The sequence below is a fragment of the Laetiporus sulphureus genome (assembly GCF_001632365.1).
Source record: "Laetiporus sulphureus 93-53 unplaced genomic scaffold LAESUscaffold_45, whole genome shotgun sequence".
Lineage (NCBI taxonomy): Eukaryota > Fungi > Basidiomycota > Agaricomycetes > Polyporales > Laetiporaceae > Laetiporus > Laetiporus sulphureus.
In genome coordinates, this window is record NW_024468554.1 from 260,634 (window position 1) to 286,725 (window position 26,092).

A 26,092-nucleotide genomic window follows, 5' to 3' on the forward strand; every position below is an offset into this window, starting at 1 on the left:
GTCACTTCCTTCGACCTCGAGGTGGCGGTTGTTTGGCGACGAAAATTCACCGGCGCGACCATCCTATACCTTCTGCTGCACACCTTCACTACTGCGTACTTGGGTTTCTTCTATGGGATATGGTTTGAGAATTTCTGCAAGGTGAGCTGGCTATGTTTCCAATCATAGCGCGTTGTCCGGAATCTGACGACTTGCATGCGTTTTCAAAGGTAAATCTTATCCGCATGCTACCCATCGTTCTGTTCTCTGTCCTGACGGACGATAACAGTGCAAAACTTCTCAGCTATTTTCAATCAGCAGTCGCCTGTGGCATTCGCCTTATTGTTGGAGGTAAGTGCTTTCCACTTTCTGCACTCCTAAGCTGATCGTCCCACCAGTGATCGCATCGTTCCGAGTTTATGCAATTGGTGGTCGAAAATGGAAGCTGCCAGCAATTGTCTTTGGCCTGAAGCTCGTTATCGTTGCTGCCGATATGGTGAGTTATTAAACATGTTTAAGCATGTCAACGGAAACTCTCATCATCCGACAGTATCTCATATCGCAGATGACCTACGTCTCATTCGCAGATCTTCCGATCGAAATTCCTTGCGTAGTATACGAGAACATACCGAACCGTCCGGAGCAAATGTTTGTGATTTGTTCCTTGGTCATCTCACGCTCAGTGACGACCTCCACAGTTGTGCGCCATTCTAGTGCTCAATGTGTTCGCGTATAATGATTAATGAGGTTCCGTGGTCGTAGGGATCGCCGTGACGCAAACTTGCACCATAGTAGCCGACGTCATTGTGCTCGTCGTCACATGGCATGCAACATATTCTATCAAGAAGATGGCCAAGACGCTCAATGTAAACGTCTCCACCACAACCCTGCTCCTAAGAGATGGTCGGCTGCCTACACATTCAAGAAGAGCTGTGCTAACTCTTCCCGGTATAGTACCATTTACTTCGAGTCAGCAGGTTGACGCGTACTTAACTTCCATTGGTGTTGAACTCCCCGATCCAGGATTTATCTCATCCTCGAATTAATGCAGATTATTATCAATCAAGTAAATGTCAGTGTCTCGTAGTAAAGGACAATCTTGATCATTCACACCCCACCGTAATGCAGGCTTCTCTTGGGATATCCTCCATCATCGACATGTATGCTGCTAGTTGCCATATGGTACTTCCAAAAGTGCTTACATCCTTCAGATCCTCCGTAGTTCTCCTCTCACACTTATTCCTCAATCTACGAGATGTCCTGCTCAACAATAACCAAGCCGTCTCTGCTCCCTCGCAGCTTTCAGATCTCAATTTCGCCTCACAGATAATAGGCCCGCTGGGCGCACCGGTAGACCCGGGCCAGTCTTGGCTGCATCCTTCGCATGATACCGACGACGAAGGTGACGACGTCGATGGTGCAGAAATGCACTCCGATGAGATGCAGATAGATGCAGAAGCTCATGCAGATATTCAAAACGAGGTGAAGGATGAAATCGATAGGTCCGATGCGTCAGAAGGGATCCCACGTCTTATCGAGGAACCTGTCAGAGATGGTCTCTGCCTTGATGTTTGAACGCGGGCCAGTGTTCCGATACTATGTAGAGTATTGATATCAGTGGTGAACGTTCATGCACAAATCCAAGCTACTTATTCAGACTTTCACGGCTGAACTGTCTTCTTGTAAAGGCCATGTAGAGCTACTCACCCCGAGCCAAGGCTCACTGTCCTATATAACGATAGCATCTGCCAACTAAAACCCCTAACTTCACAGTTGCGCCCGTGGTCCTGAGCAGTTCAGAGAAGAATGGACATTTGACCGTGACGGTATCTACATCGATTGATGGAGAACATTGACGCAACTGACGGGTCACTGGTCACCGGTCAGTGGACAGAGGAGCATCTTGAATTATATCGCCACTCACCGACACCAACTGATCTGTGATCTGTTAACCGACCTGATAGGCTGATGTTGATAGCTCTATCATTTATCACAGAGTACCTGTCTTTCAAGAGCATTTAACGAGTTGTTATATAGTATCCTTCAGCTTTATCGAAATACAGATTGCCAAAACTTCGCCATCATGCCATAGCCGTAGAAGACACCATGCATTGCGTCACGTATGCTCAAGTCAGTATCCAACACTGATCAAGTAATCGGCGAGGCCTTCGACGACTGGTGTCGACTCGGGAGCCTGTAGAGGGGTAATGTACTCTGTTACGAGCACGGCTTGCTTCGTCTTTACGAGGATGCACCCATCGGCCTGTCTCGTAGGATGAACCTGCCAATGCACTCCGCATCAGACGCTGATCACGCACCGCCTTCTTTCCGTATATACTACGGTCGTTCGCCTGAAGCGTGAAGAACTTCTGTCCAGCGAGCCGAATTCCGTTAGCTTGCGCAGCAGCGGGATTGTTGAAAGCAGCGACGATGTCCTTCTGCTCCTGTGTTGATAGCTATAGTCCACAGAATCCGATCAGGGTTCTGGTGCTTAGCGCAGGAAGCACTATCACGCACCGTGTACCCCGGAGAGGACGCCCAAACACCACCGCTGAGACCGATAATGGCCGCCTTCGACACCTTGCCACTTCCGACGAGGTTCGTGTCAACGTACGCTATCCCATCGACCCGCCATCACAATGCAGACCGATTGAGCTCCGGCAACCGCAGAGACGTTGATAGACAATCACCTTGCCAGGACATTGCGGGACAAGAAGAGAGAAGTCAAAGGTAGAGATACGAGAACGCGGCGAGGAGGCGTGAACGGGGCAGAGAGATGGCAATCGAATATATAGGACGCAACGCTTCGCCTGACCAGCCACGGCCGGAGATCGCCATGAGATAGCATCTCTATCATCTCAATTACATGAGTCCCGAGGCCTGTATGTACTTCCGTCTCTCTCGCTTCGACTGTCGAATTAAACATTGCCAGCTGGCTTGAGCTGTGCAAAAGATAGTAATTTCGCTTGTTTCAGCCCGAGCCGACCCGGCTTTATGTCAATGCGCTCCCTCGATGTAATGTGATAAAAGAATAGATAGTGAAGTTGATCCAGAAGATGACTGTCCGACGCTAATTGCTAAACAAGGTACATATGTACGTCACCAGACTATGCGAGAAGTGGCCATCCGGGCACAAGAAACATATGTGAATCTGTCAGTCAGGTAGATCCCACGAAAATACTTTCCCTGTATCCTCTCCGTGATAGAGACATTCTCTGAGGGAAGATAGAGCATGCATGAGATGAATATCCTTGTGATAAATGTCGATGAGATCAGCAGGACTCACCCGACAAACTTCAGGGCAGTCACGCAAGAGGTGAAGCCCCTAGGCTGAATGTCACCATCGGGATCCTTCACCTTCAGTGTTTTCAGGGTGGCAAACTCCCATCGTGCCTTCTCACCCTCCGGAGTGCTATCGGCGTTCCACGTCCGGAGAGTGATCGTGCCGTCTGGTCCCCCTGTCGCGAGGAGCCCTATGCGAGAATATTCACGCTCCAGAAATGCCATGGAAGTAACGGCCGGATAAGAGTTCGGAGCTAGGGAAGAGAGGAGACCGATGGAGGTGATGAGCCGGCCATTGATCGTATGCAAGCTGAGCTTCTGTCTTGAGCAAGTAGCTATATATCCCTGTATCACCACGCTTCAGCTAATGCTCATATCAAATAGACCTGTGTAAAACTTACGGTGCTCTCGCTGACAGTAGCCAAATGCACCGCCGCATCCTCCCCTGTGCCATACCATAATGATCGCACATAGGTACCGCGATTCAGGTCCCAAACGACCGCGCTTCCGTCCTTGGATCCACTGACGACTATCGACCAAGCTCGAGACGTAGTGACACACACAATCTCAGCCGTGTGTGCACGCATGACATGCGTCAGGACAACATTGAGCGGACCCTCTTTGTGTCTGGACAAAGAGTGCGATGGGCGATCAAGCCGCCACAGTCGCACGGCATAGTCCCGAGAGCCTGTGACCATCGTATTCGCATCGGCAAATGCCGCACAACAGCAGGCTGTGGCCTCCACTACTTGCACGACCTGTACAGTGGATGCGTTAAGTAAGTTACTAGTACTCCGAACACGAGACTGAGAGCTGACCTTCTGGTCGACGAGGACTTTCAGATCGCCGCCCGCAGCTAGTCCATCCCACTGAACCTGCTCGTGAGGACGTGAAGGGACACACAGCAGTCCTTCCGGGCACGGAATGATTCGCTGGCTGATAGGGTCGAAGGACAGTTCATGTACTGGCTGTCCCAAGTCTGTTCACGAACATAGGGAATATACGTCAGCGATTGGACGACTTGAAAATTAATGTACAACTTGCCTTTGACAACCTTTAAGCTTTGTGAGAGCAGATGGTGATCCTCCACAATCCCATACAGCGTTCCAATGGGCAAAGAAGAGGCACCATGCATCATCCGCTCTGGATGTGGCGTGTGGAAGATCTTGCGAGGAGTCTGGCCGACTGCGGATAATGCAATGATGTGAGTTGCATCCTATATTGTTATTCGGGATGCATACTGACAGTTGTGGATGATCCCGACAGTGGCTTCTCGCTCCAGTTCATCCGTGATTGTATCAAGATCTGTGAATACAGAAAATTGGTACATGTCACCATCAAACAAGTACAGATCACAGCGATGGACATGTTCATACCTATTGATCCTTCATAGCTGAGTGGATGGAACACGTTCAAAGCGTCGGCTTCTCGTTGCTTGTATCCCCAAATAAGGTCAATCCACTTGGGGAGGTGCTCGCTAACGTGATCGCTTTCCAGAGCCTTGATGCATACGTGAGTCTTAGGGACAAACTATGATGCATTGTAACTGACCGCACGGTGTAATGCGATAAACAATAAAGGATCTTCTTTGGCCCATGGAGGGAGTTTGACGTCATCTATCTTTTCACCATTGTTCTGTTGCACACCGAAGTCAATATGATCCAGATTCTCCAAAAACCTAACGTTCATGCGCGTCAGTGTCATGCTCATCAGACTTGTAGGGTGTGCTTACTCTGGTAAGGAGAAAAACTCTGTGATTAATTCGCGAACATCTCCGCGGACGTCCTGAGAGGCACTTTCATACGCTCGCTTGATATCACTATCGATACACGCATCGTCAGGATTTGAGTGAGTCCGTTAACAGCCACAACGATTACCTAAAGAGTCGATCGGGGATATCCCAGTCACCTCCCTGTACTTTAGTAAGAAAACAGGGATGTACGTTCGTTGCTCGAGAACACACACCTGGAGTGTCTTGAACATATGACTAAATGGCTCTAGCCTAATGAGAAAATGGCACACAATCATCGATGAGCTGAAATGTGTCCCATAGTGGAATGGCCGTTCGCCGACACTCTCCAGGTTGGCGTATCGAGATCGGGCTGCCTCCTCACGAGCAGAGGTCAATGCACCCATAGGCCTAGACAAGCTATTGTGGATAGTGAGCACCCAATGAAAGTTCTCGCCACAGCTACGAGGCATGTCGATACATACTCGCGAAAAGAAGCAGCAGAGCGCAGGTCTAGAGTGCTCGAACTATAGTCGCTGAGTACCCATGCTGATCGCAAATCAGTTATTGTCCAGAGTGGAAGGTTAGACATACTCACGAAATACAGGATATTGTGTCGCGTCGCTCGGTGTCCGACCCGATATTTGATTCAAGATGCTTAGATAGGTGAACTGGTTGAAAGATTAGCATATCATGTGGCCATTAGTTAGAATGCACTACATACGTTTGATATTTCCCTGGCCTGCCATTTCCGCTGCGCAGTGGAGAGCTCATCCAATCTTAGGCCAGTCAACACTTTGGCACTCAATGTGGCACTAAGTTTTCCGCCGAACCGTCCCATCATCGGCGATAGCAGCGGCGATTTTGCGAAAAGAGGCGATGGCATGGGATGTTCAGCGGCGAGGCGGGATACTATAGAGGATAACTGTTCAGACATCTCCTCACGCTGCCGTTTCTGTAGGAACACAATCAAGAGTGACCGGCTGTCCTTGAAATAGACCTCCAACCTAGACGTGATGCGTGAATAATGATGGAGGCATCAGAAACTCAGAAACGCTCACGCAACATCACGGAACAAGAACGTGCGGTCGCTGAAGCTGAGGATCTGATCATGGCTCCTGCATTGATTTCGTGAGTCGCATCAGACTATTGATCTAAAGACAGAAGACACACCACCGCTGGGCTCGTTGCGGTCCATTCAAATCGACATTACTACCGGGCACAAAGAACAACTTCTTAGTTGCGTCGCGCGCGTCCATGATTTCGCCGTTTTCGTCCTGGACCAGACCATCGAGGATGTATAAGTGTGTGTGCCCGAAAATGAGCAAACCGGCTGCAGTTCCTTAGCGAGGCGGAAATGACACTAAGAGGACGACATACGAAACGAGTCTACGCCAAAGACACGAGCCACTGTGTACACGGCTTCTATGACGTCGCCGGGTTCAAGTTCATGCCGCACTCTACGATGTTTGTCTTCCACGATGTCTTCTTCTAGTTGGTTGTCTGCTCCAAAAGTTAGCAACGGTGCATGATGGAATCGACAATCCTCACCAATGGCGGACGAGGCGTCATAACCGTCTGCCCAAGGCGGAACTTCTAGCTGCATGACAGAGCTGTTGTCTGTCTCTGGCTGGGGCAGATTACCGATGCGTAGATCTGCATCTACTCTGTAATCCACAATAACCTCCCGAATAGGCTCCAGCTTTTTTCTGGAGGATCGTGTCAGATGTCTCCTTGAACCGTAGAATGTCACTAACCTGACTCGGTAAGGACCTTCAGTTTCATCCAACTGCCACTGCCGCTCATGCACAGCGTCGGACCAAAGGCCTCGTTCGATCGTGAGCAGAGCTGCCCAATCTACTAAACTGCTAATTTGACGATGATATTCACGCCTGTTATTTGTTGATGAGTTTGATTCATGCACTTCAGCATGCCACACGTACAAATCGAGGACCGTCTTCCGTAGTCTTTTTCTCTCTGTCGTGACGACAGTTCTACGCCAATCATGGATTCTGGCGATCGATCTCTTGACAGCGCTCTCTCCCAGGTGCATGCTCAGCATTATGGACCCAATACGCCGATGACGAGCTTTTCCGCCAACGAGTGCGGTCGCGTCGATCGCAGTCTCTTGAGATAAACGAGGGTTTAGAACCGTCTCAGCTGATTGAAGCACATCCATAATCTGCGACTCCGGTAGTTATGAGCAATCGCCTTAACATTATCAATGACGTTCGAATCCCACCTCCTGTTTGTGCGAACTCGATACACTATTGTCAAGGGCGACACTCAGTCCAAAGTGGGAGAGTTTCTCCAAGATTCGGACAGTGTTGAAGGGAAGCTCCACAGTAGTTGACGCTGAGGCGACGAACATTCTGTACGTGTTGATGAATATTTCTGTCGTTGCGTGCGATTTGAATATTTGGCGGAAGGATGGCACTGTCGAATGCAAGTTGATGAGTTGCTCAAGCAAGCGTTCAGCCGCATCCTCGACGACATTAATCCCTATACAGAAGTCAGTCGTGACAAGAAAAGGCATCATTTTCACGACTGGTACCGTTTGTATTGCTGCTCGTGATCTTTGTGCTTATTATCTCTAAATATGTTCTCAGTGAAAGCAATACAGCGGGGAAGACTTGCGGGCAGATAACAACCAAATTGTCATCCCTTTGGTTGTCTATCCGCCCAAAAAGTAGATCAAAGGCGGCTTTTTGTACATCGGTATCCCAAGCAGAAGGCAATACGGTCTTCAGGATGCTCCATCCACTGACCAGCTCAAACTTCCGATTGAATGATATCGAAGCATTCAAACTGATCGTAAGAAGACGCAAGATCTGCGTCGCCACAGAGGACGTGGGTCGTTCGCCGAGAAGTAGAAGGCAAACACGCGCGACCGGCAATGCATTTGAAAATTTCGCATACGCCGGGGGCGACATGAGCAGGGAGACGAACACCTCGAGAACTTGCTCCGCCTTGGATTGTACGTTCAGGTAGTCGATGTGCGATAATACTGATATGGGGGATGCAGCACCCCTTCCATCTGGTTGAACCCGTCATCAAAAAGACATTCGGGAAAAAAAGAATGAATATGACTACCTCCATGCAGGTTGGCTGCAAGATAGGAGACTATAGGCTTAATGGCGGCGTCCGTAGTGAAATGTGCCTGCGCTACCACGCCAACAGTCTCCACAAGGTTGGATATCATTTCATCATGATATAGAGAAGTCTGCAGCACGAAGAGAAGCTTGCGGAGGACTGCCATCCTAGCAATCCGTTGTTTTGCATTGAACCGCTTATGTTTACTTGTTTTGAGAAGCGTGCTGAAATGGTCCATGTGCGCACGCTGGATTTCCACTCGCGCAGACGACCACAGCTGGAAATCAAGCGCCAGCGCGCGATACGCGACCGTGTTCACAACGGTGGACTGGCTGGTAGACTTAGTGGCTGCGCTCTCGCATATCATGTCAAGACTCACTCAGGATTGCGAAAATTGAGACCTAGAAATTCGAAGAGAGTCTCATAGCCAGTGATGTTGATGAGCTGACTCTTGCCACGAAGCATCTGTGCCAAAAGATCGTAACCACCTTGGAAGAAAAGTCAGACAAGGTGGCAAACAAATTTCGCGTGGACATACGTAATTGCTCCATGTCTTCTGAATTCTGCCAACTATTCCTAATACCATCAGTTAGGATACCAAGCGCGCGAGAGAGCTCATGTGTGCTCTAGAACGAGGCCATATGAGCTGATGCGGAGGGGATATCTACAGGGAGGCCTTACAGTTGCTAGTTGCACGAGCCGCAGGGCAACAGCGGCACCGCCAATCTTCCACATCACTAGGTCCAAGGCAGGATTCTTGACTACATAGACATTCCCATCGATGGCGACCTCTGGCTGGCCATCGAGGTCGCCATTGTCAGCAACAGAACTGGCCGTGGAGATTGCAAATATGACGGATGATTCTGCGATGCCCAGCCCATCTTTGATGGCATGTTGCAATTGTGCGATATCTGCCTTCGCTACTGATTGTTGCACGGCGCCATCAAGACTGATATGCAGTGCAGTTGATGCTTCATAGGTCAGAAACTTAGCAAGCTCTGTGGTTTGGAATCTGGCAGTGTAGCGCGGTCCAAGATGATGTATGAAGCGAGGCAAACTGTCGGCTTATGGGGTAATCTGCTAAGCATATGGTCCGGACGTTGATAACATAGAGGATGGAGTCTCACCTATCGGACTAGCAATGAAGTAGGCAGACGCGACGCACCAACCAAGCGAAGTGGTCTCAATATCGTCGCCGATGATGTACTTGCCGTTCGTTGACGAATCGGGTTTTGGATAGTGCCAATTCAGTGCATCGGTCAAGATGCCATCAATGAAGACCCCTTGATATCATAGACAGTGGCAGTAAGGCTCTAAGCAAGCTCGATCATCGGGGACACTTACGGAGAGTAGGATTGGATGATCGATGAGGATGGTGGACACAGGTGATATGGGTCCAACGCGTTCGAGCAACCGTCGCTTTCAAAGAAGCAGTCTGCTGAGAGCCCGCACTCCGAGACTCTAGCGAGCCATCTGGACGAATCTTCAGTTCGAACAGGGCACGATTTTTTAGCATGCAGGTGAAGACAGAGTGTGCATCGCTGGTCGGGAACCTCTCAACCCAGAGCCATATCTATACGAATCAGATTATCAGTCGCGAAAACCTAAACGACGCATTAGCTTGCATTACCATAAAGGTGAATCCTGTAGAAGGAAGCCCTTTCATATCATACTGCGTTACTTGCAATGTCGCCGGAGCTTCCAGGGAGAAGTGCTCCGGCCATTTCACCTTCATTCCGGCGCGCAGCACTTCTAGAATATCTATATCTAGCGCCTCATCCTCCCGGACGACGTGTTGAAACATAAGTCTTGCGTCCTCCGTGGTGGTGCCAACATCAACCAGTCTCCGCAGCAGCTTTTGAACGACCTGACGTTCTCGCTTCATCACGGTGTCATCGTCCTTCCATTCGCAGTATCGCCGGAAGAGTGGCCCAACTAGATCGAGGCTGCCCAACACGCAGTGGTTTCTATGGTTGTGATGCGACAATCGCTCCAGCAATTTCAGAATGCAATATCGTAGTGGCGCATCAGCAGAATATGCCAGTGGGATGAAGTTATACAGTACAAGGAGAGCTTGAGGGAGATAAATGAATCCGAATGCTGACTCGAAGTCGCGGATCCGATGGTCCAATTGGTCGTAATCTGCGTCAGGTTCGTATGCAAAGATACCAGACATGGAAAATTTGTGAAGTGCGAGAGCCACGAGAAACCCAAGAGTGTGTTTCACGGTTGTAGGTTCTGATACCAAACCACGCATGGCCTGCGAGAGTAGCTCAAATCCAACTGAACGCTGTAAAATCATGAGCTACAATTGAAGTTATAAAGAGCCAATATACCTTGAAATAGTCCATGTTCTCCCTGTGCTGATAGAGAGCCTCAGCAAGAATAACGAATACTAGTCGCGTTGCTTCGAGGACCACGAGCTGCAGGTCGCTATTACCTCCAGCAGCGGTCGGTATGGTCGATAGAGCATTCATTACAACTAGGAAGCCGTCCATTTCACGGAAAACGTCCCTTGTCCTCGCATCCTCCAGCATTAGCCTATGTATTTCCGTCAGGATCTGGTGCAGGATGACCACTCGTCACAAATCATCGAATTGATACGACGGACAGTTTCACACCTCGAGTTTCTGTTCCAACTGCTCCGTAGCCTTCAAACGGTCTACAGAGGTGCGCATCACTTCGATGAGAGCATCCTGGGCGAAGTCTTCCACTGCCAAAGCATCTTCTTGGTCGGCGCTCTCTGTTTGGGATGATCGCAAAGGGGACAGCGGGGGCAGCGCAAAGCGTGTACTCAATGGCGTGAGCAATTGGCGGAACATTTCAGATACACCGAAGATCTCGAGATGTCATTGAGCGATGCAAAGACGTTTGCGCACTCTCGTCCTGGTCCCGCAGATACCGAGGTGGCTGTGGAATTGCGGAACTGGCCCGGCGACAGCCCACTGTTTTAAGCCAACCTGAAAATTTCGCAGATTTCCTCGGAGATTGCAGCAGCTGCTGACGAAAAATAACTGTCAGAAACTCCTAGTTCATGTCGACGGTGGTTGGAGTTTAATGGTTGGTGGGTCGCCGCAACCATCGGCTGGCGTCCAAACAGCCCTCCAGTGCGAGCGACCACGTGACCGACGCGGTGTAGACCAGTGGAGGGTGAGTTGATTCCTGGTTCTCAACTTCAACTCGCTGGTCCGATATCTGGTATCAAGTGCATTTCTGGGGCCGTCACCATCAGCAGCAAGCATCTATTCTCTCTTTGAAGGAAAGCCCCATAGATTCTACGACTCTCGCATTATTTCGTGCCATAGTTCTGAGGCCGCATAATGTTTTCTTTTCTTTTGACTGTCTGCTTGCTGTACGTCTCCTCTGTCGCCGCCGGTCTCTATGGCACACGTCCCATCGCGAATACGGTTCTGAGCGCTGGCCGCTTGTCTACTGTTACTTGGATCAACGATAACACCAAGCCCTCTCTCACGGAAATGGGACCTGTGCGAATCGACTTATACTATCAAGACGTTCGTTCGTTTATTGCTAGATGAACTTCAAGAGAAAGCTAATTCAACTTTAGAACTATGTCGCGACGGTGGCGGACAATGTCGATCCTTTAAGCAGACATCAGAAGGTCTGGATATCGCCGACCTGGGGTCCGAACGGCTCGGATTAGTGCGTTGTTCTCCAGTCCTATTGAACGGTTGCGTTCATGAACGAGCATTTAGTCACATGCGCTTCATATGCGAAGATCCTCCCCTGACAATCTATACAGCTGACTTCACGATCACTGCCATGGACGATACATCGCCGTATGGCGGCTCAGAACATGATGCGGAAGTTTCTTCTAGCTCTTATGCTACCAAGACGTCGGCTAGTGTCTATACGGCAACGTTCTCTCTGGGACCACTGAGCATCAGCACTACCTTCGAGTCATCCTCCACTGGGCAATCTTCCACATCGCCATCACTGACATCATCCTCTATCAATACTCCTGTCTCTACAAGCACATCTCCTGTGATGACACAGACCGAGAACCCGTACATGGACAAGGCGAAGACTGGAGCTAGCGGCAGCAGCATCTGGAGAAAGACTACCGTCGACCTCGAACGTATCAAATTCCGCCTTGTCTTCATCCTCTGGCCCGTCCTGATTGGTGTTACTATGGCCTTGTAATGTTTTATGCCACACTCTGGTCATCTCATCCTTCGTGTTTGGAGCCCGCTGATCATGTATCAATAGGATAGATTTGTTCCGTTTGATTTGTATCAATGTATTGGCTGGGCCGCTTCGTCACTTATGAAGCGTGTACAGTTGCCGTGACAAAGCTACGAGTATCTGTGTTAACCTACAGACCCTCACGCGACCCATTTCCAGCCCTCATAGTGATCCTCGACGATGCCCTAACTTGCGTCCAATCCCGGCACTCATGAGTGACGCCTATTCCCGTCGCACCCTTTACAATACTACCGTCGAAATCTTCGATCCACCCAACTGGCTCGAGGGTGATGTCAGAATGGCATAAAATCATTTGGCGCAGATATCCGAGGCAGTGCCCAGCATGGTGCGTTTCTGGTCCAGAGACATTCTGCCCGAAGGCAATGGCTTGGCTGAGATGGTTCAGACAGTGTAGCTGGTGATAGAGGGACATGGCAGCGAAGTTCTTCTCTCCGGAGTCTGAGGTCGAGGTTTGGAGAAAGCCACCACCGACTGGTATGGACGACTTCCATTCTTCGTCTGCATAGAGCCCATAGTGATCCGTGTCGACCACAGATAGTGCGATGGGACGAGCTTGGAGCCCGTCGAGTTGCGGAGACTTCACCACGCAAGCTGTTGCAACTTTGAGAGTGCCATGAGCAACAGTAGGTTAGGAGACTCGTTCATTTGTGGCTTGCTATCTGCATTTGAGGAACGGAACAGAGCGAAGGTAACAATGACGTGCGCGAAAAGAGAGAGAGAGAGCAACAATGGCGCAGTCGTAGGTGTCAGACGAAGGACTTTGCCTTGGCTCGAATGCGTAGCGATAAAATTCCACATTGCGGGTGAGTTGAGCCTACTACATTGTCCTAAAAATTCTCTTATATGTTGTTCATGAACTGAGCGCGTATTTTTTGCAACAGGGACAACAGCAATCTAGATCCTCTGATTCTGCTTGCAAGAACATGAAAGACGCGGCACTGATTCACGGATACCATGGATATCAACCACATTTTTCTACTCCAGTGCCACAACCCGTTCTCCCCGGATTTTCGTCGCAGTGGTCTATATGTTCAGCGGGCGCGTCGAGTGAGCCAGCGTATGCAAGGTTGAGCACCCGCAGGCAATGTAGTTCATGAAACACTGTGATCATGAAAAGGCGATTGTCCGGGCCCATGTGTATATAGCCGCCTCCTGAGGATGTGATACCGGCCCATATGGGATCGGACTCGTCTCCAAGTAGCGGGAAATGCACACTTTGCTCAACAGCCATGGCCACAAGCTCAGGCTCTGTAAGAGACAGTGCCAGTGCCATGTCGTGAGCTATGTATTCTGTACGCCATATTTGAGCAATATCTCAACAGATAATGACAGGGAATTCCTCACGATAACATCGAGAAGGGGATGGCCGTGAACTCTCGTTTGCGAACATCCAGAATAGACGTCGGCTAATGCTCACGAGGTTGTATACAGAAATCATGAGCAAAGGAATGATGAGTACTCTCGGCAGCATCGTCGTGCCAGCCACAGTGAGAAATTCACTCTTAAGAATGAGGTTGCATATCAGCTTCGCTGATATGCCTTAACGAGGAGAGTAAGATAATCACGAGCAAGGAACAAAAGCTATAGGTAGTGTGAAACGGAATGGCCCGGTGAAATCTCACCCCTTCAGGCTAGTACGCACGAAGGCTTGGGTGTCTCTAGACGAATCAATTTGTGCCATAGTAGATGAAATAGCATATCTCGCCAAACCAAAAATTCGACTTACTTGGTCTCTGGAAATGAAACACTGTACTGCCTCTGTGAGTTGGAGCCCGAAGTCAGATGGCGATAGAAAGCCTCCATGTGCTGTATTCTATTCCGGGACGAGATACGGAGATCCCATCTCAACGGCCTTCGCGCTCAACGAGGGTTTGGAGTGCACTGCTCCGTAGTAGCCCGCTTCTCTGGGTCCGGGATGACTTGAGCCTAGTATCAGATAGCGCTCAATGGTAAGCCCCCATCTCGGGCGCGATTGCGCTCACAACAATGGGGGAGCTATCGTTGGAATGGAAGCTTACGAATCTGATGCAAAGGTGAACGGGCGCCGGGTCGTTCCCTGAAGTCCCGGTTGCAAGGTGACAGCTGGCGCCGCGGATGAAGCTTTTAAGCGTAACATTAACGCCTGAGGTCGGGACTGACGATACGATCGAGGCGGTGGCGTCTGTAAAGTGCGATGTCAAGCGACCATGTGCGTCTACAATATCATCAACTGTCCTTGCCTCTGATATGAAGCACATAATATTCCTCCGGATTGACGGGCAGTCCGCCGACCCCATCATCAATAATTCTTTGCATCCAGCACTCTTTTCGACGTTGTTGCCGAAAAATCCTATTGTGCCGTACAGCGCCGCATCCACGATCCTCTCATGGCAGCCCGCTCACTTCCAAGCACTGAGGGAATGTCGTGGGGGGAGAAACATTCCAGACATGGTACAAAGTCTTCGGCGATCTCCCAGTCGGCAGTCGCACCCCTCTTATCTGCCTGCATGGTGGTCCCGGCCTTGCACATGATTACTTGCTTCCTCTGTCCGATCTCACCGCAATAGCATCCATACCCGTGATATTTTATGACCAGATCGGCGGGGGTCGTTCAACGCATCTTCCCAACAAGCCCAAATCGTTCTGGACGGTCGACCTCTTCATCGATGAACTGCTCAATGTGATCACATACTTCGGCATTCAAGATAGTTTTGGTATCCTTGGACACTCGTGGGGTGGCATGCTCGGCGCAGAGTTCGATGTCAGGCGTCGTTCTGAAGGACTGAGGCACCTTATCTTGACCAACTCGCTAGCCTCCCATGCGTTGTGGGTGCAGTCTATAATTGAGTTGCTTGAGCCGTTTCCACAAGAGGTCAAAGACGCCATGGCAGCTGGCTGGGACGACCTGAAGAGACTGGCACCTGCGATGAGGCAGTTTCATGCCAAGCACGGCTGCACAGTCAAGCCGATGCCAAAAGAATTCACGGATCCCATCGATGGCGCTCTGGGCGAAGGCGGAGATCCTACTGTAGAGATCGCAATGTAAGTGATGCACGTTCAAGAATGCTTTTTCCCTGCGGTACTGATATTGTGTACAGGTGGACGGGCGAGTTGAAGGAGTGGTCCATCATCGACAGGACTCACCTCATACGCACTCCGACACTTCTCATCAACGGTCGTGCGGATATTGCGCAGGACTTTGTGGTGAGACCGTTCTTTCAAGGGATACCCCGGGTCAAGTGGCGAACGTTTGAGCTATCCAGCCATACGCCCATGCTGGAGGAACGTGAGACTTTTGTGCAGGAGGTGCTGGAGTTTCTGGGTGCGTGATGCTGATCACTCAAGAAAGAGAGACTGTCGTAGTAGACTGCACATATGTGTAAATACCAGGAGTCGCTCAAAACAAAGCAGGCTGCCGCAGGTTTCACCAGCGCTAACCAGCTGTGACGCGGTCACGTGACGCCTTCACGGTTCGCGTCTCATCCGGCATTTGCCAGCCATGCTTCAAGCGGCGACGACGGCGACGGTTGCAACAACGACGGCAAGTCACGAAATGGCTACAACGATAACCTCGCTGTTGAACTCCCTGCATACCCACCTCCAGTCTCAAACCCAGCTGCTTCCTACTCTGCATGCTCAGTTGGGACTGGCGGAAACCGCGCTCACAGACGAACTAGCAGAGCTTCAAGAACGGCTGACGGAATGCATCGAGACCCAGATCGATGTGAGGAGAAAGGAGGTCGACGAGTGGATGGGCAAGTGCGATGATGTGGAGAAGGAGTGTCTGCGGTACACGAGGGCTTTGGGCGGGCACATCAAGGCCGCTGGCACCAGCGTCGGCGAGATCAGGAAGGAGGCAGTCCTTCCGAGGCGGTTCGATAGGGCCATGGAGTATCAGGACAAGTTGAGACAGGTGCGCCGGAAGTTTAGCTACAAGCAACCAACTCTATTTATATCCCTCGATCCGCAATAGATGTATCATACGAAGCTCGAGCAGTTGCTGACCTTGACGGGCCGCATCTCCCAACTTGCCCACACCCTGGGTGTCGATTTCTACTCTGAGGACATTCTGGAACCTACTGCGGCTCTCGACGAGGACGAGGACGATCCCAACTCGCATCGCGATGTCACACCTGAGCGGTTTTCGAAGCTCGAGAAGGAGCTTGTCCGCGGCAAGGGCGAAGTTGTACGTACCATGACACATATGCTCCGATCTCTCTCCTAATGGTGCCCCAGTCGAAACGGCTCACACAGCTGTCCGCGATGCTAATTCAGATAGACTGGCTATATACCGAGCTGGGAATGGAGCCTCCCGGTCCTGATGAAGCACCTTCCTCGTTGTCCATTTTCCGTTCATCTAGTCTCACCCGTCCGACGCCCTCCCGCAGTGCTCGATCTACACTTCTGACTGTTGCTGATCCGTTCCTCTCTTCATCCATCTCCTCCTCACTGTCAATGTCCACGCCGACTCCTGCTTCGCGTGGCGAACGGCTGACGCCGCTCATGCTGCTTGCCACCCCCGACGAGCCAGACGTGACCTCCTCTGATGACGAATATCGACGTATTCTTGCTCATTTTGTGTCTTGCATCGAGAAACTGTCCAGCGAGGAGCTTGACGACCCGAAGAACTCACACGTCGGTCTCGAGGGTGTCGACCCGACGCCGGACCTTATCGCCTGGGCAGAAGCTACCCGTGCTGACCTCGAAGGGATCAAGCACCGCAGGGAAGCACATATTCAGGCAATGTACGATCAGCTGGAGGCTCTTTGGCGTAGGCTCGGCGTGAAAGAGGCTGAGATGGACGGATTCGTCGAGACTCAGCGAGGCAGCACGGAGACAACTGTCAAGGCGTACGAGGATGAACTGGAGCGGATGCTCGAGCTGAAGCGTGAACGGATGAGTACGTTTGTGGAGAACGCGAGGGAAGAGATCGTCAAGCTGTGGGATGAGTTGATGATTGGAGACGAAGAGCGGGCGGACTTTGCTCCATTTGCAGACGGTGAGTACTGTATTGCAACATTTCTTGAGCGTTTTCGAACGACCTGGCCACAGATGAGCACACAGAAGAGCTTCTCTCGATACACGAAGAGGAGATCGACAGGCTTAAGGAAGAACGCAAGCTGAAGGGACCACTGCTCACGAGCATCAAGAGATACTTGGACATTTGCGAGGACGAGAAGGAACTTGCTGCTGCAGCAAGTGACCAGAGCCGGCTGCTAGGTCGTGGGCCTCGGGACCCAGGACGTCTCCTGCGCGAAGAGAAGATGCGCAAGCGGGTGTCGAAGGAGAAGCCACGGGTCAGCCAGCTCTTTGTCTCGAGTGCATTCTTAACATTGAACGTATCTCATTAATTAGCTTGAACAAGACCTTCTGACATCGATACCAGCATGGGAGGAAGCGACAGGCCGCGTCTTCCTCGTGCATGGCCAGAGGATGTTGCAAACTCTGAGCGAGGCAGTGAGTGCGAACGACAAGGAGAACAACAAGCGAGTGAAGACGCCAACGGGCCTCAATGGCTCGGCTCCTCCGCGGGTCAAGACGCCATCCAATGCTCATGCATCTCATCAGTTTGTTCCGGGCAAGAGTACCATCTCCGCAACACCGGCAAATCGTCCCGTCACGCGTTCCACGTCAGCCTCTCAGTCCGTGCCTGCTAAACGCGCTTCAAGGCTAGGCGAGGCCACTGCGACGCACAGTAACGTGCCACAACGTTCGGGAAGCAGATCGACGAGTGGGAATACAGCGACGTCCACCTCAAAGGTCGCTGCGAAGACACCGATCGCGTCGTCCCTTCCACGCGCGACACCGGGAGGAATGTCCACATCGAAGCTCAGCAGGCTTCGCAATCCTCCTAGCCACGGCAGAATGGGGCCCGCGCGCACGCAGCACGCATATAACTATCATCCGTATAAGCAGCCCAAAGGCCGAGCGGCGATGCATGTTGCGGGTGGGGACAAGACGTATGGTGCTGCTGCGATGGCGAAGAAGGCAGCGAGGGCGCGGCGCGAGAGCTTCAAGCCGCGGCCGAGTGTGGACGACAAGTGGGATAGGGCAGTGGGGAGCAGTCAGGGCCGGTGGGCCGCTCTGGCGAGCGCTACGTTGAAGGAGGAGGATGAGGACTGCTGATCGTTTCATATCTTGTTCGCGTTAACTTTTGCCTTACTCGACGAGCCCAGAGAAACTCGCCATTTTTTGTACATTATTCGCCGACGTTGTTAGTGTGATGCGATATTTGCTTCATCTTTTGTGCGACTCGCTGGACTCTGCGAATGGCCCCTCTCTGTGCTGAGACCTTGTGAGAAGGTTGCTCATGGTTAATAAATAGCTGATGTATAGACTGTTCGAAAGCTGCGTTCCCCAGCGGAGGCAGTGAGGACAGCCTCACGACGGGCGCGCGCGACCAGCCAACGTGCGCGGAAGAATTCCTAAAAAGATAAAGCCGCCACCGCTGGCACCTACCCCACATTGCTCTCTACCGCTACTCTGCGCATCATCTTTCCTGTCTTTTCCTCTTTTCCTCTGCTCCTTCCACAACCTAGAGATCTATAGCTTACTATACGGACTATTCTTCCCAATCTCGCGACTCTTAGTTCATCATCAATATGCCGTTCACCCCGGATTCGCAGCTCGACCTGCTCTTCCCTGCTGAGTTCATACCGGACGACATAAGGACGGCTTTGCCGTCAGATCTCCACGTACGTTTTGCAGGTCTTCACCTACAGCTCTTGTGGGTATTGAAGGGTAGGGCAGTTGCGTCCCTTGGCCTCAACAGACTACAGACGTGGACACCTATCCGTTCTCTCAGTCCTGACGGTTGTGACCGACCCCGGCGAGGAGGCGTGGGTTGCGCAATTCAACGCACTTCGCGCGGCAGCGCGCACGTACTACTCCATCGTCATGGTCGACAAGGCCTCCGATGGCATCGTCGCTGTTGGCACGGTGTTCATTGAGCGCAAGTTCCTGCGCGGCCTTGGCAGCGTTGGGCATATCGAGGACATTGCTGTGGACAAGTCACAGCAGGGAAAGAAGCTGGGTTTACGGATAATTCAAGCTCTCACCGGTATCAGTGAGAACAGCGGGTGCTACAAGACCATCTTAAACTGCAGTGATAGCAACATCCGTGCGTGGCTTATTTGCTGTTCTGCTACTGGTCACTCATCCTTTTTCCTCACAGCCTTTTATCAGAAGTGCGGATATGTGAAGAAGGAGAACGAGATGGTGCGCATAGCCTTTTTACCCGCTCAATACAATCTGGTCATCGCAACTGCTGATCGATGCTTACTGCAGGCTAAGTACGCGCCCGAAGATCAGCCACGGCCTCCGAGGCTGTGAGGGCCTTATGATATCTCTGCGTCGATCCGGTTCACACGGGCCATTGCTATGGGACTTGATGGATGATATACCTATTATTGCGTAGTGAACGCTGATTCGGCCTATTTGTAATAACCGGTTCGGAAGCACATTCATGGATCGGGGACATGGAAGTGAGACTGCAGCGCATTCAATCTTCTGCAGTGTTGATGGTATGGGTAACGGCGCTCAGGCCTCTCATGCTTCGGTGTTCATGGTTTTGCCCACTCTTGCTGCGAACCGTGCTGCCCTGATACTTTCGATTTTCAGTTGAGGCGAGACCTGTTGCATACCATGAGCAAAGGACCGTGGTAGGTTTCATGCGATTGATGCTTCCGCGATGGCGTTTGAAACTAATTATTTGTAGCATCCATAGAATCTGGACGGTGGTCAATCGTTTACATTGACGCAGTCTTTATCGTTCTTGTAGCCTTTGTGCCAGCGACATCAAAGTTTCGTCTAAGGCAAGTCGGTCGTCTTATGATTTCTGTGCACACAGCCTTCCGAGCTCCACGATGATCTCCCTTGTGGCGTCAGGTTCGCTGATGAAACCATCATGTGAAAGCTGGCTATGCACGGTCGGAAGCTCGATGATCTGCGGCATGTGGCCTCTTGCATACGTTTCCTTGCCGCCGGCCGGCCGTGATGTGCTATCTCGATGATTCGTTTCGCTGCGATGGGACATGTGCACACTCTATGCAACATCATTCAGACGTTATGGCGATAGCGGTGGAGATCTCAAAGTCATCTTAGAAGAGGTGTTAGCCCAGCTGGCCTATGCGTGGTCATTCATCAGACCGCATCAATACGTTGCCCTCTTATATGCTGACGGAATGGATAATGAGTACAATGACTCTGGCTCTCGCTCGTTGCTAGTCTCGATATGTCGTCAACGCTGACACCTGAAGAATTACTCCTGAATTTGTTGGATTAGTGAGTGTTGTCTCATGCAGCACTGTCCCGCTGCTAAATAACACTTTCAAGCATTGGATCAAACTATTGTCTCACAGCAGTCGCGGGTGAGTGGTTTGCTGGCACGTGCGTGTTCGGGTCTTCTCTCATTGTCTGCCAATAGTTATCCTACTATACGACTACATGCTTACTATCGATCAAGAGATACGATACGTCTGGAACAGCCGACTGTCCGTTGCGAAAGTCTTCTTCTACCTGAATCGGTTCACCATGCTGGGTTTCGCTCTCATGTCCATCAATGAAGTTCTTCCTCGCACATTGCCAATTGTACGCTTAACATTCTCCCCGGCCTGTCTCTTGTACTGACTTGTGCCACCTTTAGAGGTTTGTCAATCATCGCTCCCTCATGAAGCTCGAAGATGACATATTTTCAGCTGCAAGTTTGTGCCAATTCTATGGGAATGCTTCGCGATGTTATCAATGTTCATGTGGGCGGGTATGAAAACTGCTGATGCTGGTGTACCGAATCTCACTCTCGATATCCACAAGCATTCTCAGCACTCCGTGTTTATGCCACCAGCGATCGTTCGTGGACGTTAGCTGCTCTGACTCTGACGATCGGTCTAGTACCCTTTTTCACGAACGTGGTACGATGATTCCTTCTCGCTCACTTAATGGAATGGAGACACCATATCAGCTGATGGTGTATGCAGCTCGGCTTTGCGAGATCGTCGTCGTCCCTCTTCAGCGTGGGATCAATGTCGTTTTGCACCACACTTAGTTCAATTTCAGCGACGGACAGCGTGATGTGGGTGCATGCATGCTGCTACTCTGATGGCGTTTGCTTACCTGCTTGCTTCACGCAGAAGTAATAGAAGCGTCTGCATACTATCCACCTCCATTGCTAAATATGTCCTCATCATTATAGTGCTCATTGTCACGCGAGTGTCTGCAGTTGTATCGGATACCATTGTCATAGGTGTGGCGTGGCGCCGCTTGCGTGCAACACGTAGAATTAGGTTACTGTCTCCGGCATCTTCGCTTTCCCAGTTGCTACTAAGGGATGGTAAGTCAATGCGATGACGCTTCCTGCACGTCAGTTGCTCATGAATTGTGCTCTGAACAGGATCTCTATACTTCGTGTATGTGGATGACAACTTTATTATTGAATACGGCTGTGACCTTCGGAAATCTTAGAGCACTGCTAGTACTGAACATTGCTCAGCTCGGGGTCTTGTCTGGGACGGTATGTGTCGTCAATGTCAGTGGGTTGACTAACCAAGCGAGCCAAGGCCTAGCGTTTTTATTTCGATCAGATGGTCTACCTCGTAGATGCGTTAGTATCAGCTCTTTGGAGTGCGCTCCGCAGCTAACGTGGTTCATTAGTCTTACGTTGATCATCATATCGCAATTACTGCTCGACATGCACAAGCTCCGACTTTCCGCTGATGAGTCTTTTTCGAGTGAAAACGATCCGTCGGAACATACGGGAGATGTCCAGCAAACGTTTTCTCAACTGTCCACATTCATACCAATGGATACTTGTATGTACCGTCCTGATGAGCAGATTGCCGCTGAAGTCATACTTGCAGATTGCTCTTCGACCGCCTCACTCGACAGGCTTAGTCAACATGAACGGTCGATCAATGCCAGTGAAAGCGGCATGATCAATCTCGATGCGAGAGACCTCGAGACAACAGACCTTTGTTAAGCAACTCTAACCTACCCTGCTTGACATTATCGTATACGTGCGTTGTTGTGTGTTCTGCTTTCCAGCGTTTCCTTTCAAATCTGATGTTGTCCTTTCTCAAGAAACATAGATCTATAATTCAAGGCTGCGTTTTTTGATGGGCGAAGTGTGCTGGAAAACTATGCTTGTATACAATACACATATTTTTGGCTAATTGACACATATTGAACTGCGTGACCTCGTCGTCCTTGTTATTTTAGGCCACACCGACCCAAAAATGATAGGTTGTCACAGCCAGAGAAAATCGAAGAAAATCCAAATATTCATAAGTAAAGACAGAGAGATTAGTGTGGGGACAGCGATGGCGGATGGGGGCAGCAATGCGTGCCATTGCACCGTGAGGCAGAAGCCTTAATTTTCTTTACCTTATATTATGTTAAATCACTTAGGTCTGGCTAAGTTCAGTTAGATCTCAGGACTTAGCCAGATGTACGTAGGACAGAACGTCCGCTTCGAGAGCCATAGAGCCTGCGGTGAACAGCTTCAGTTGGCGACCCTTGATTGGCTTGCTTAATAAGGAGATGCGCGCGGCGGCGAGCACGTGATGCTTTTCGGTTATTACTGCACGCATCTTCGCGTGCGAACGTTGACGACATGATTACTGTTGCCCGACGCTAGTAATCCTCAAAGCTATCGCCAGCCTGCTCGCCCGGTCACCTTCTGCACAGCACTTCCTATCAGACAATATCGGCTGTTCTTGGTTCCGAAGAGGAACTCACTGTGTAGATGCTATAATACTATCGATGTTCAAGACCTATCGTTCCGTTCACTATCCGATCCTTCCAACGCTGCAAGAGCTCATAGGGTATGATGGGGGCTCTATACTCGTCGATGATAACCCTGAATGCTGGCCATGTGTGCGCGCCCTCAGGTTGACAGACTCATGTTCCCATCGCTATCAAAACAATATCGCCTCAATCGTCTCAATCGTCTCCGGCCTTAGAAATACTTATCATGTCGGAACTCTTCAAACATGAACGACAAAAACGGGGATTCATGCGCATGAATTCCTCAGCTTGCGATTCGGGAACCCATGTCAGCGAGGATGATGGTAACTGTCCATCATCTCATCGCGGGGCTGTGATGGTGAGCACACTGGCAGTCTCCGTGATCGCCTCATGCCAATTTCTGATCCGCTCTGCTGTCGAGTTTCATGATAGGTCTGTCACGGACGAGGACCCACAGCTGTCCTGTGACTGACGTCGTTCAAGACTTGCTCTTCTGGGCGCTTGTCTCAGTAGACGGCGGAGGAGCTCTCTCCGAGGGCCTTCAGTGCTGTCAGAGGGATGCATGAAGAACATGACGTCATCTAGACATTTGGGAAGCGCAGTGAGCAGACCTCGTTTGTTCTTCTTGGTTTGCCTTTGCCTTCTTCATGAATGTGGTGAAAATTGACTTATTTTTCTTACAGGAGAAGATGATGCCAGCTGCGCAATGACTTCGAAGACAGTATTATGCAGAGGATTTCTCGAAGGCGGCATGGAGGCAGAAGTCGCAAATCTGGAACTTGTGGAAATTATTCGTGCATGATGGTGACGCGGAATACCTCATCGCGTTCTCACAAGCACCCTGCGATAGAAGGTCGTGCATTGACAAAGAGATGGGAAGGTATATCATTATCTAGAAACGCATGCTCTAACGTAGGTATCTCCACAAATGTACGCTAATATCAATCAGCGCAAGGTAGAACAAATCATACACAAACACATCCCTAGCGAAGAAACGACGTCTTCAACGCAATACATGATTGATGATGGTTCATAAAAGCACATAGGTATTTCGTGTTGATCTCACATCTCATGCTCTGAAGGCCGGTCCGAAGCCGCTCGCGCGAGGCGCGTATCGGCCGTGCATCTGCCAGAACAGCGCACGGTTCACGATGGCGTATACTGCGGTGATGAAGAGCAAGAAGAGCAGCATTGCCCACCCCAGCCACGCGAATGCGACGAGGGCCGTGAGAAGCCGACACGCTTCGTACTCATGGCACCAGCCAAGCTCGCCCCACATTGTCTGCGCATTGTGGAGGCATGTCAGCGTCAATGCAATGTGAGAATGGGCATGTCGGTGACGTACAGAGGCGATCGCCGCTCCGACGAGCCAGAGGAGGAAAAGGATGAAGAGTCCGATCATCTCCCCTAGGAAACTGGACAGGATGCCGTATTCGAACCCCCACCTTGGGTACAATATGTGTAGCCTGCAACCAGAGGCAATCATGTCAGAACGCTGCAATCGCCGTTTAGCGCAAGCTAGAGGCTAACGTACGCAAATAGCGACCACAGGAGAGAGAGACATGATGATGCCAGCAACTCGGCCACAATGGGATCGTAGAAATCAACGCCGTTGTTCAGCGGGTCGCCAAGCGGTAGATGGGTTGTATATTGTAGACGAGCCGCAGTAAGGCCAATCAGTACGATAGAGAACAGGAACTGTACGAAAACCTCGCGCGTGAGTCTTGCATGCCGGATCCCAACGCCAGACTTATTCACTGACCAAGATCACATAGAAGACGATACGGACACCATTGATCGTTCCAATCCCGAACGGCATTGTAGATATGTGCTGAGCGTTCGTGAGGGTTCAGAGATGTGCTAGGAGGGGACGAGGACGATACTGTGATATGCACCGATCCATTGGCGCATTCTCATATTTATAGTGGCAGCAGTACAATGATGCTGTGGTGCTGCCCTGACTCCGGCAACGTGTTCTCCTGCACAAATGAGTGCGCAAGCAGCCAAATACAGCGACCGGTTCATCGCACGAAGCCCAGCGCCCAACTCCGCGCCTAATGCGGCTCATTGTTCTGGACCTCATATAACGCTGCACCGCCATAGTTGCATGCCGTTGCCTCGCGCGCACCCTAGGATGAGCTCGTAGCTTCCGCGTTCAATCTCCGGCAGCATGTGAGAATACAAAGACGGGTTCGAGTGGTTCTTGCAGCGCCTCGCTGCTGGCGACCGCATTGACGAAGAGCACTCACTGCCACTCAGTCGACTGACGTCAAAGTGAGTTGAGGCCATCTTATGTGTACTGCATGCTCAGGAGTCAGTACATGAAGCTGAGGTTTGTTGTGTCGAAGGCGTTGCGTGTGCAATGCCTCGGAGGTAAGGGCTATTATTATGTACTAGTAGCGTACTAAGACCCCACTGCCGGGAAGGAGTAAAGTACCGATGGCTGTGCGTCAACACTGGCAGTCGACAAATAGAACCCTGTTCATGAGGTTTGCGATGATGACACGTACGATTAAGAATAGTCCCTCAGGCATGCTAAGATTAGCAGGCGCAGAGTTAGACCTGCCATATGCGTGCAAGGGGCGCCCCACGCAAGGCCCCATTGCAAGTTATGACGATGAACTTACGTCGGACTTCCGCGGCACCGAGACATGTCCAGTCTTTCTCATGGAACGCACGTTTGAGAACCGAGAAGTTCGTTGCAATACGCGGAACATTCCCTGTTCAGTGGGCCCCAATTGAACTTTCCTAAGATTAATCACCGCTTTCATCGGTGTGGCAGTCTTATACTCATAAAAAAGGCAAATATTGTACTTTCTGCGTAGAGACTGGATGATCGACAGCCAGGAAAGAGAGTTGATCGCCGGGCTGTGATTGTAAGTAATGGCAACCTTATGTAAAACGTGTACAACAAATGAAACGCGGCATCACCGTGACAGAGCAGTATTCATCCCGGATTCCTAGGTTGTCGAGGCTGGGCTATCGAACTTCACAGTTTGCATTAGGCAGTCGCCCTGTCCTCCCTGTGAGTAATCATGCACTACGGTCGGACAAAAATGTCCCTCG

At 50.8% G+C, this 26,092-nt stretch overlaps 11 protein-coding genes across 11 annotated transcripts; 6 read left to right on the forward strand and 5 right to left on the reverse strand.

The window, feature by feature from the left end:
- Window positions 1-1,025, forward strand: LAESUDRAFT_660895 (uncharacterized protein; the record flags this gene model as incomplete). Its single annotated transcript, XM_040904897.1, has 3 exons — window positions 1-154; window positions 336-479; window positions 727-1,025. Coding segments are annotated over 3 exons (597 nt in total), but the record flags the coding sequence as incomplete, so codon positions are not given.
- Window positions 1,026-2,098: 1,073 nt separating this feature from the next.
- On the reverse strand, window positions 2,099-2,734 carry LAESUDRAFT_729824 (profilin). Its single transcript, XM_040909718.1, has 4 exons — window positions 2,670-2,734; window positions 2,497-2,594; window positions 2,298-2,435; window positions 2,099-2,242 (listed from the first exon to the last, which is right to left on the reverse strand). Exons 1-4 carry the CDS (start codon window positions 2,680-2,682, stop codon window positions 2,111-2,113), a joined length of 381 nt encoding a protein of 126 aa, XP_040760589.1. The 5' UTR covers window positions 2,683-2,734; the 3' UTR covers window positions 2,099-2,110.
- Window positions 2,735-2,965: 231 nt separating this feature from the next.
- On the reverse strand, window positions 2,966-11,151 carry LAESUDRAFT_684729 (beach-domain-containing protein). The gene is made up of 31 exons (XM_040905864.1): window positions 10,705-11,151; window positions 10,420-10,644; window positions 9,714-10,373; window positions 9,428-9,656; window positions 9,211-9,366; window positions 8,765-9,147; window positions 8,622-8,709; window positions 8,463-8,571; window positions 8,084-8,415; window positions 7,545-8,027; window positions 7,233-7,492; window positions 6,934-7,172; window positions 6,748-6,882; window positions 6,542-6,699; window positions 6,371-6,493; window positions 6,164-6,323; window positions 6,052-6,108; window positions 5,715-5,997; window positions 5,589-5,661; window positions 5,476-5,539; window positions 5,227-5,410; window positions 5,139-5,173; window positions 4,994-5,080; window positions 4,813-4,939; window positions 4,638-4,761; window positions 4,507-4,566; window positions 4,306-4,446; window positions 4,080-4,240; window positions 3,663-4,019; window positions 3,266-3,606; window positions 2,966-3,194 (listed from the first exon to the last, which is right to left on the reverse strand). The coding sequence occupies exons 1-31, from the start codon at window positions 10,903-10,905 to the stop codon at window positions 3,134-3,136; spliced, it is 6,096 nt and encodes a 2,031-aa protein (XP_040760590.1). The 5' UTR covers window positions 10,906-11,151; the 3' UTR covers window positions 2,966-3,133.
- A 252-nt stretch (window positions 11,152-11,403) lies between these two features.
- Window positions 11,404-12,244, forward strand: LAESUDRAFT_762503 (uncharacterized protein; the record flags this gene model as incomplete). Its single annotated transcript, XM_040913118.1, has 3 exons — window positions 11,404-11,595; window positions 11,649-11,743; window positions 11,797-12,244. 3 exons carry the CDS (start codon window positions 11,404-11,406, stop codon window positions 12,242-12,244), a joined length of 735 nt encoding a protein of 244 aa, XP_040760591.1.
- Window positions 12,245-12,416: 172 nt separating this feature from the next.
- Window positions 12,417-12,866, reverse strand: LAESUDRAFT_660898 (uncharacterized protein; the record flags this gene model as incomplete). Its single annotated transcript, XM_040904898.1, has 1 exon — window positions 12,417-12,866. A coding segment is annotated over one exon (450 nt), but the record flags the coding sequence as incomplete, so codon positions are not given.
- Window positions 12,867-13,253: 387 nt separating this feature from the next.
- Window positions 13,254-14,054, reverse strand: LAESUDRAFT_729829 (uncharacterized protein). Its single transcript, XM_040909719.1, has 2 exons — window positions 13,652-14,054; window positions 13,254-13,597 (listed from the first exon to the last, which is right to left on the reverse strand). Exon 2 carries the CDS (start codon window positions 13,578-13,580, stop codon window positions 13,269-13,271), a length of 312 nt encoding a protein of 103 aa, XP_040760593.1. The 5' UTR covers window positions 13,581-13,597; window positions 13,652-14,054; the 3' UTR covers window positions 13,254-13,268.
- Window positions 14,055-14,401: 347 nt separating this feature from the next.
- On the forward strand, window positions 14,402-15,703 carry LAESUDRAFT_744838 (proline iminopeptidase; the record flags this gene model as incomplete). Its single annotated transcript, XM_040911334.1, has 3 exons — window positions 14,402-14,495; window positions 14,704-15,328; window positions 15,385-15,703. 3 exons carry the CDS (start codon window positions 14,402-14,404, stop codon window positions 15,614-15,616), a joined length of 951 nt encoding a protein of 316 aa, XP_040760594.1. The 3' UTR covers window positions 15,617-15,703.
- A 103-nt stretch (window positions 15,704-15,806) lies between these two features.
- On the forward strand, window positions 15,807-18,561 carry LAESUDRAFT_729833 (uncharacterized protein). The gene is made up of 5 exons (XM_040909720.1): window positions 15,807-16,199; window positions 16,260-16,472; window positions 16,523-17,285; window positions 17,339-17,583; window positions 17,642-18,561. Exons 1-5 carry the CDS (start codon window positions 15,840-15,842, stop codon window positions 18,410-18,412), a joined length of 2,352 nt encoding a protein of 783 aa, XP_040760595.1. The 5' UTR covers window positions 15,807-15,839; the 3' UTR covers window positions 18,413-18,561.
- A 170-nt stretch (window positions 18,562-18,731) lies between these two features.
- LAESUDRAFT_729834 (acyl-CoA N-acyltransferase) lies at window positions 18,732-19,760 on the forward strand. Its single transcript, XM_040909721.1, has 4 exons — window positions 18,732-18,981; window positions 19,037-19,406; window positions 19,461-19,504; window positions 19,574-19,760. The coding sequence occupies exons 1-4, from the start codon at window positions 18,889-18,891 to the stop codon at window positions 19,616-19,618; spliced, it is 552 nt and encodes a 183-aa protein (XP_040760596.1). The 5' UTR covers window positions 18,732-18,888; the 3' UTR covers window positions 19,619-19,760.
- A 947-nt stretch (window positions 19,761-20,707) lies between these two features.
- On the forward strand, window positions 20,708-21,204 carry LAESUDRAFT_661092 (uncharacterized protein; the record flags this gene model as incomplete). Its single annotated transcript, XM_040904909.1, has 3 exons — window positions 20,708-20,851; window positions 20,961-21,036; window positions 21,098-21,204. Coding segments are annotated over 3 exons (327 nt in total), but the record flags the coding sequence as incomplete, so codon positions are not given.
- A 2,573-nt stretch (window positions 21,205-23,777) lies between these two features.
- LAESUDRAFT_729843 (uncharacterized protein) lies at window positions 23,778-24,837 on the reverse strand. Its single transcript, XM_040909722.1, has 4 exons — window positions 24,789-24,837; window positions 24,561-24,724; window positions 24,372-24,492; window positions 23,778-24,308 (listed from the first exon to the last, which is right to left on the reverse strand). Exons 3-4 carry the CDS (start codon window positions 24,426-24,428, stop codon window positions 24,096-24,098), a joined length of 270 nt encoding a protein of 89 aa, XP_040760598.1. The 5' UTR covers window positions 24,429-24,492; window positions 24,561-24,724; window positions 24,789-24,837; the 3' UTR covers window positions 23,778-24,095.
- Window positions 24,838-26,092: the final 1,255 nt, after the last annotated feature.

Excerpts from the sequence above, each read along its gene's own strand:
- LAESUDRAFT_729824 (XM_040909718.1), bottom strand. Across the intron at positions 2,436-2,496 it reads CGTCCTCTCCGGGGTACACG|CTATCAACACAGGAGCAGAA; the intron begins GTGCGTGATAGT and ends TGTGGACTATAG. Across the intron at positions 2,243-2,297 it reads GTATATACGGAAAGAAGGCG|GCCGATGGGTGCATCCTCGT; the intron begins GTGCGTGATCAG and ends CCTACGAGACAG.
- LAESUDRAFT_684729 (XM_040905864.1), bottom strand. The coding sequence starts at position 10,905 with ATGTTCCGCCAATTGCTCACGCCATTGAGTACACGCTTTGCGCTGCCC. Across the intron at positions 5,081-5,138 it reads ATCCCCGATCGACTCTTTAG|TGATATCAAGCGAGCGTATG; the intron begins GTAATCGTTGTG and ends GTGTATCGATAG. Across the intron at positions 4,567-4,637 it reads CAGCTATGAAGGATCAATAG|ATCTTGATACAATCACGGAT; the intron begins GTATGAACATGT and ends CTGTATTCACAG.
- LAESUDRAFT_729829 (XM_040909719.1), bottom strand. The coding sequence starts at position 13,580 with ATGGCACTGGCACTGTCTCTTACAGAGCCTGAGCTTGTGGCCATGGCT.
- LAESUDRAFT_729833 (XM_040909720.1), top strand. The coding sequence starts at position 15,840 with ATGGCTACAACGATAACCTCGCTGTTGAACTCCCTGCATACCCACCTC. Across the intron at positions 16,473-16,522 it reads TCCGCGGCAAGGGCGAAGTT|TCGAAACGGCTCACACAGCT; the intron begins GTACGTACCATG and ends ATGGTGCCCCAG. Across the intron at positions 17,584-17,641 it reads TGTCGAAGGAGAAGCCACGG|CTTGAACAAGACCTTCTGAC; the intron begins GTCAGCCAGCTC and ends CTCATTAATTAG.
- LAESUDRAFT_729834 (XM_040909721.1), top strand. The coding sequence starts at position 18,889 with ATGCCGTTCACCCCGGATTCGCAGCTCGACCTGCTCTTCCCTGCTGAG. Across the intron at positions 18,982-19,036 it reads CTTTGCCGTCAGATCTCCAC|TTGCGTCCCTTGGCCTCAAC; the intron begins GTACGTTTTGCA and ends AGGGTAGGGCAG. Across the intron at positions 19,407-19,460 it reads CTGCAGTGATAGCAACATCC|CCTTTTATCAGAAGTGCGGA; the intron begins GTGCGTGGCTTA and ends TTTTCCTCACAG.
- LAESUDRAFT_729843 (XM_040909722.1), bottom strand. The coding sequence starts at position 24,428 with ATGATCGGACTCTTCATCCTTTTCCTCCTCTGGCTCGTCGGAGCGGCG. Across the intron at positions 24,309-24,371 it reads TCGGAGCGGCGATCGCCTCT|ACAATGTGGGGCGAGCTTGG; the intron begins GTACGTCACCGA and ends CACAATGCGCAG.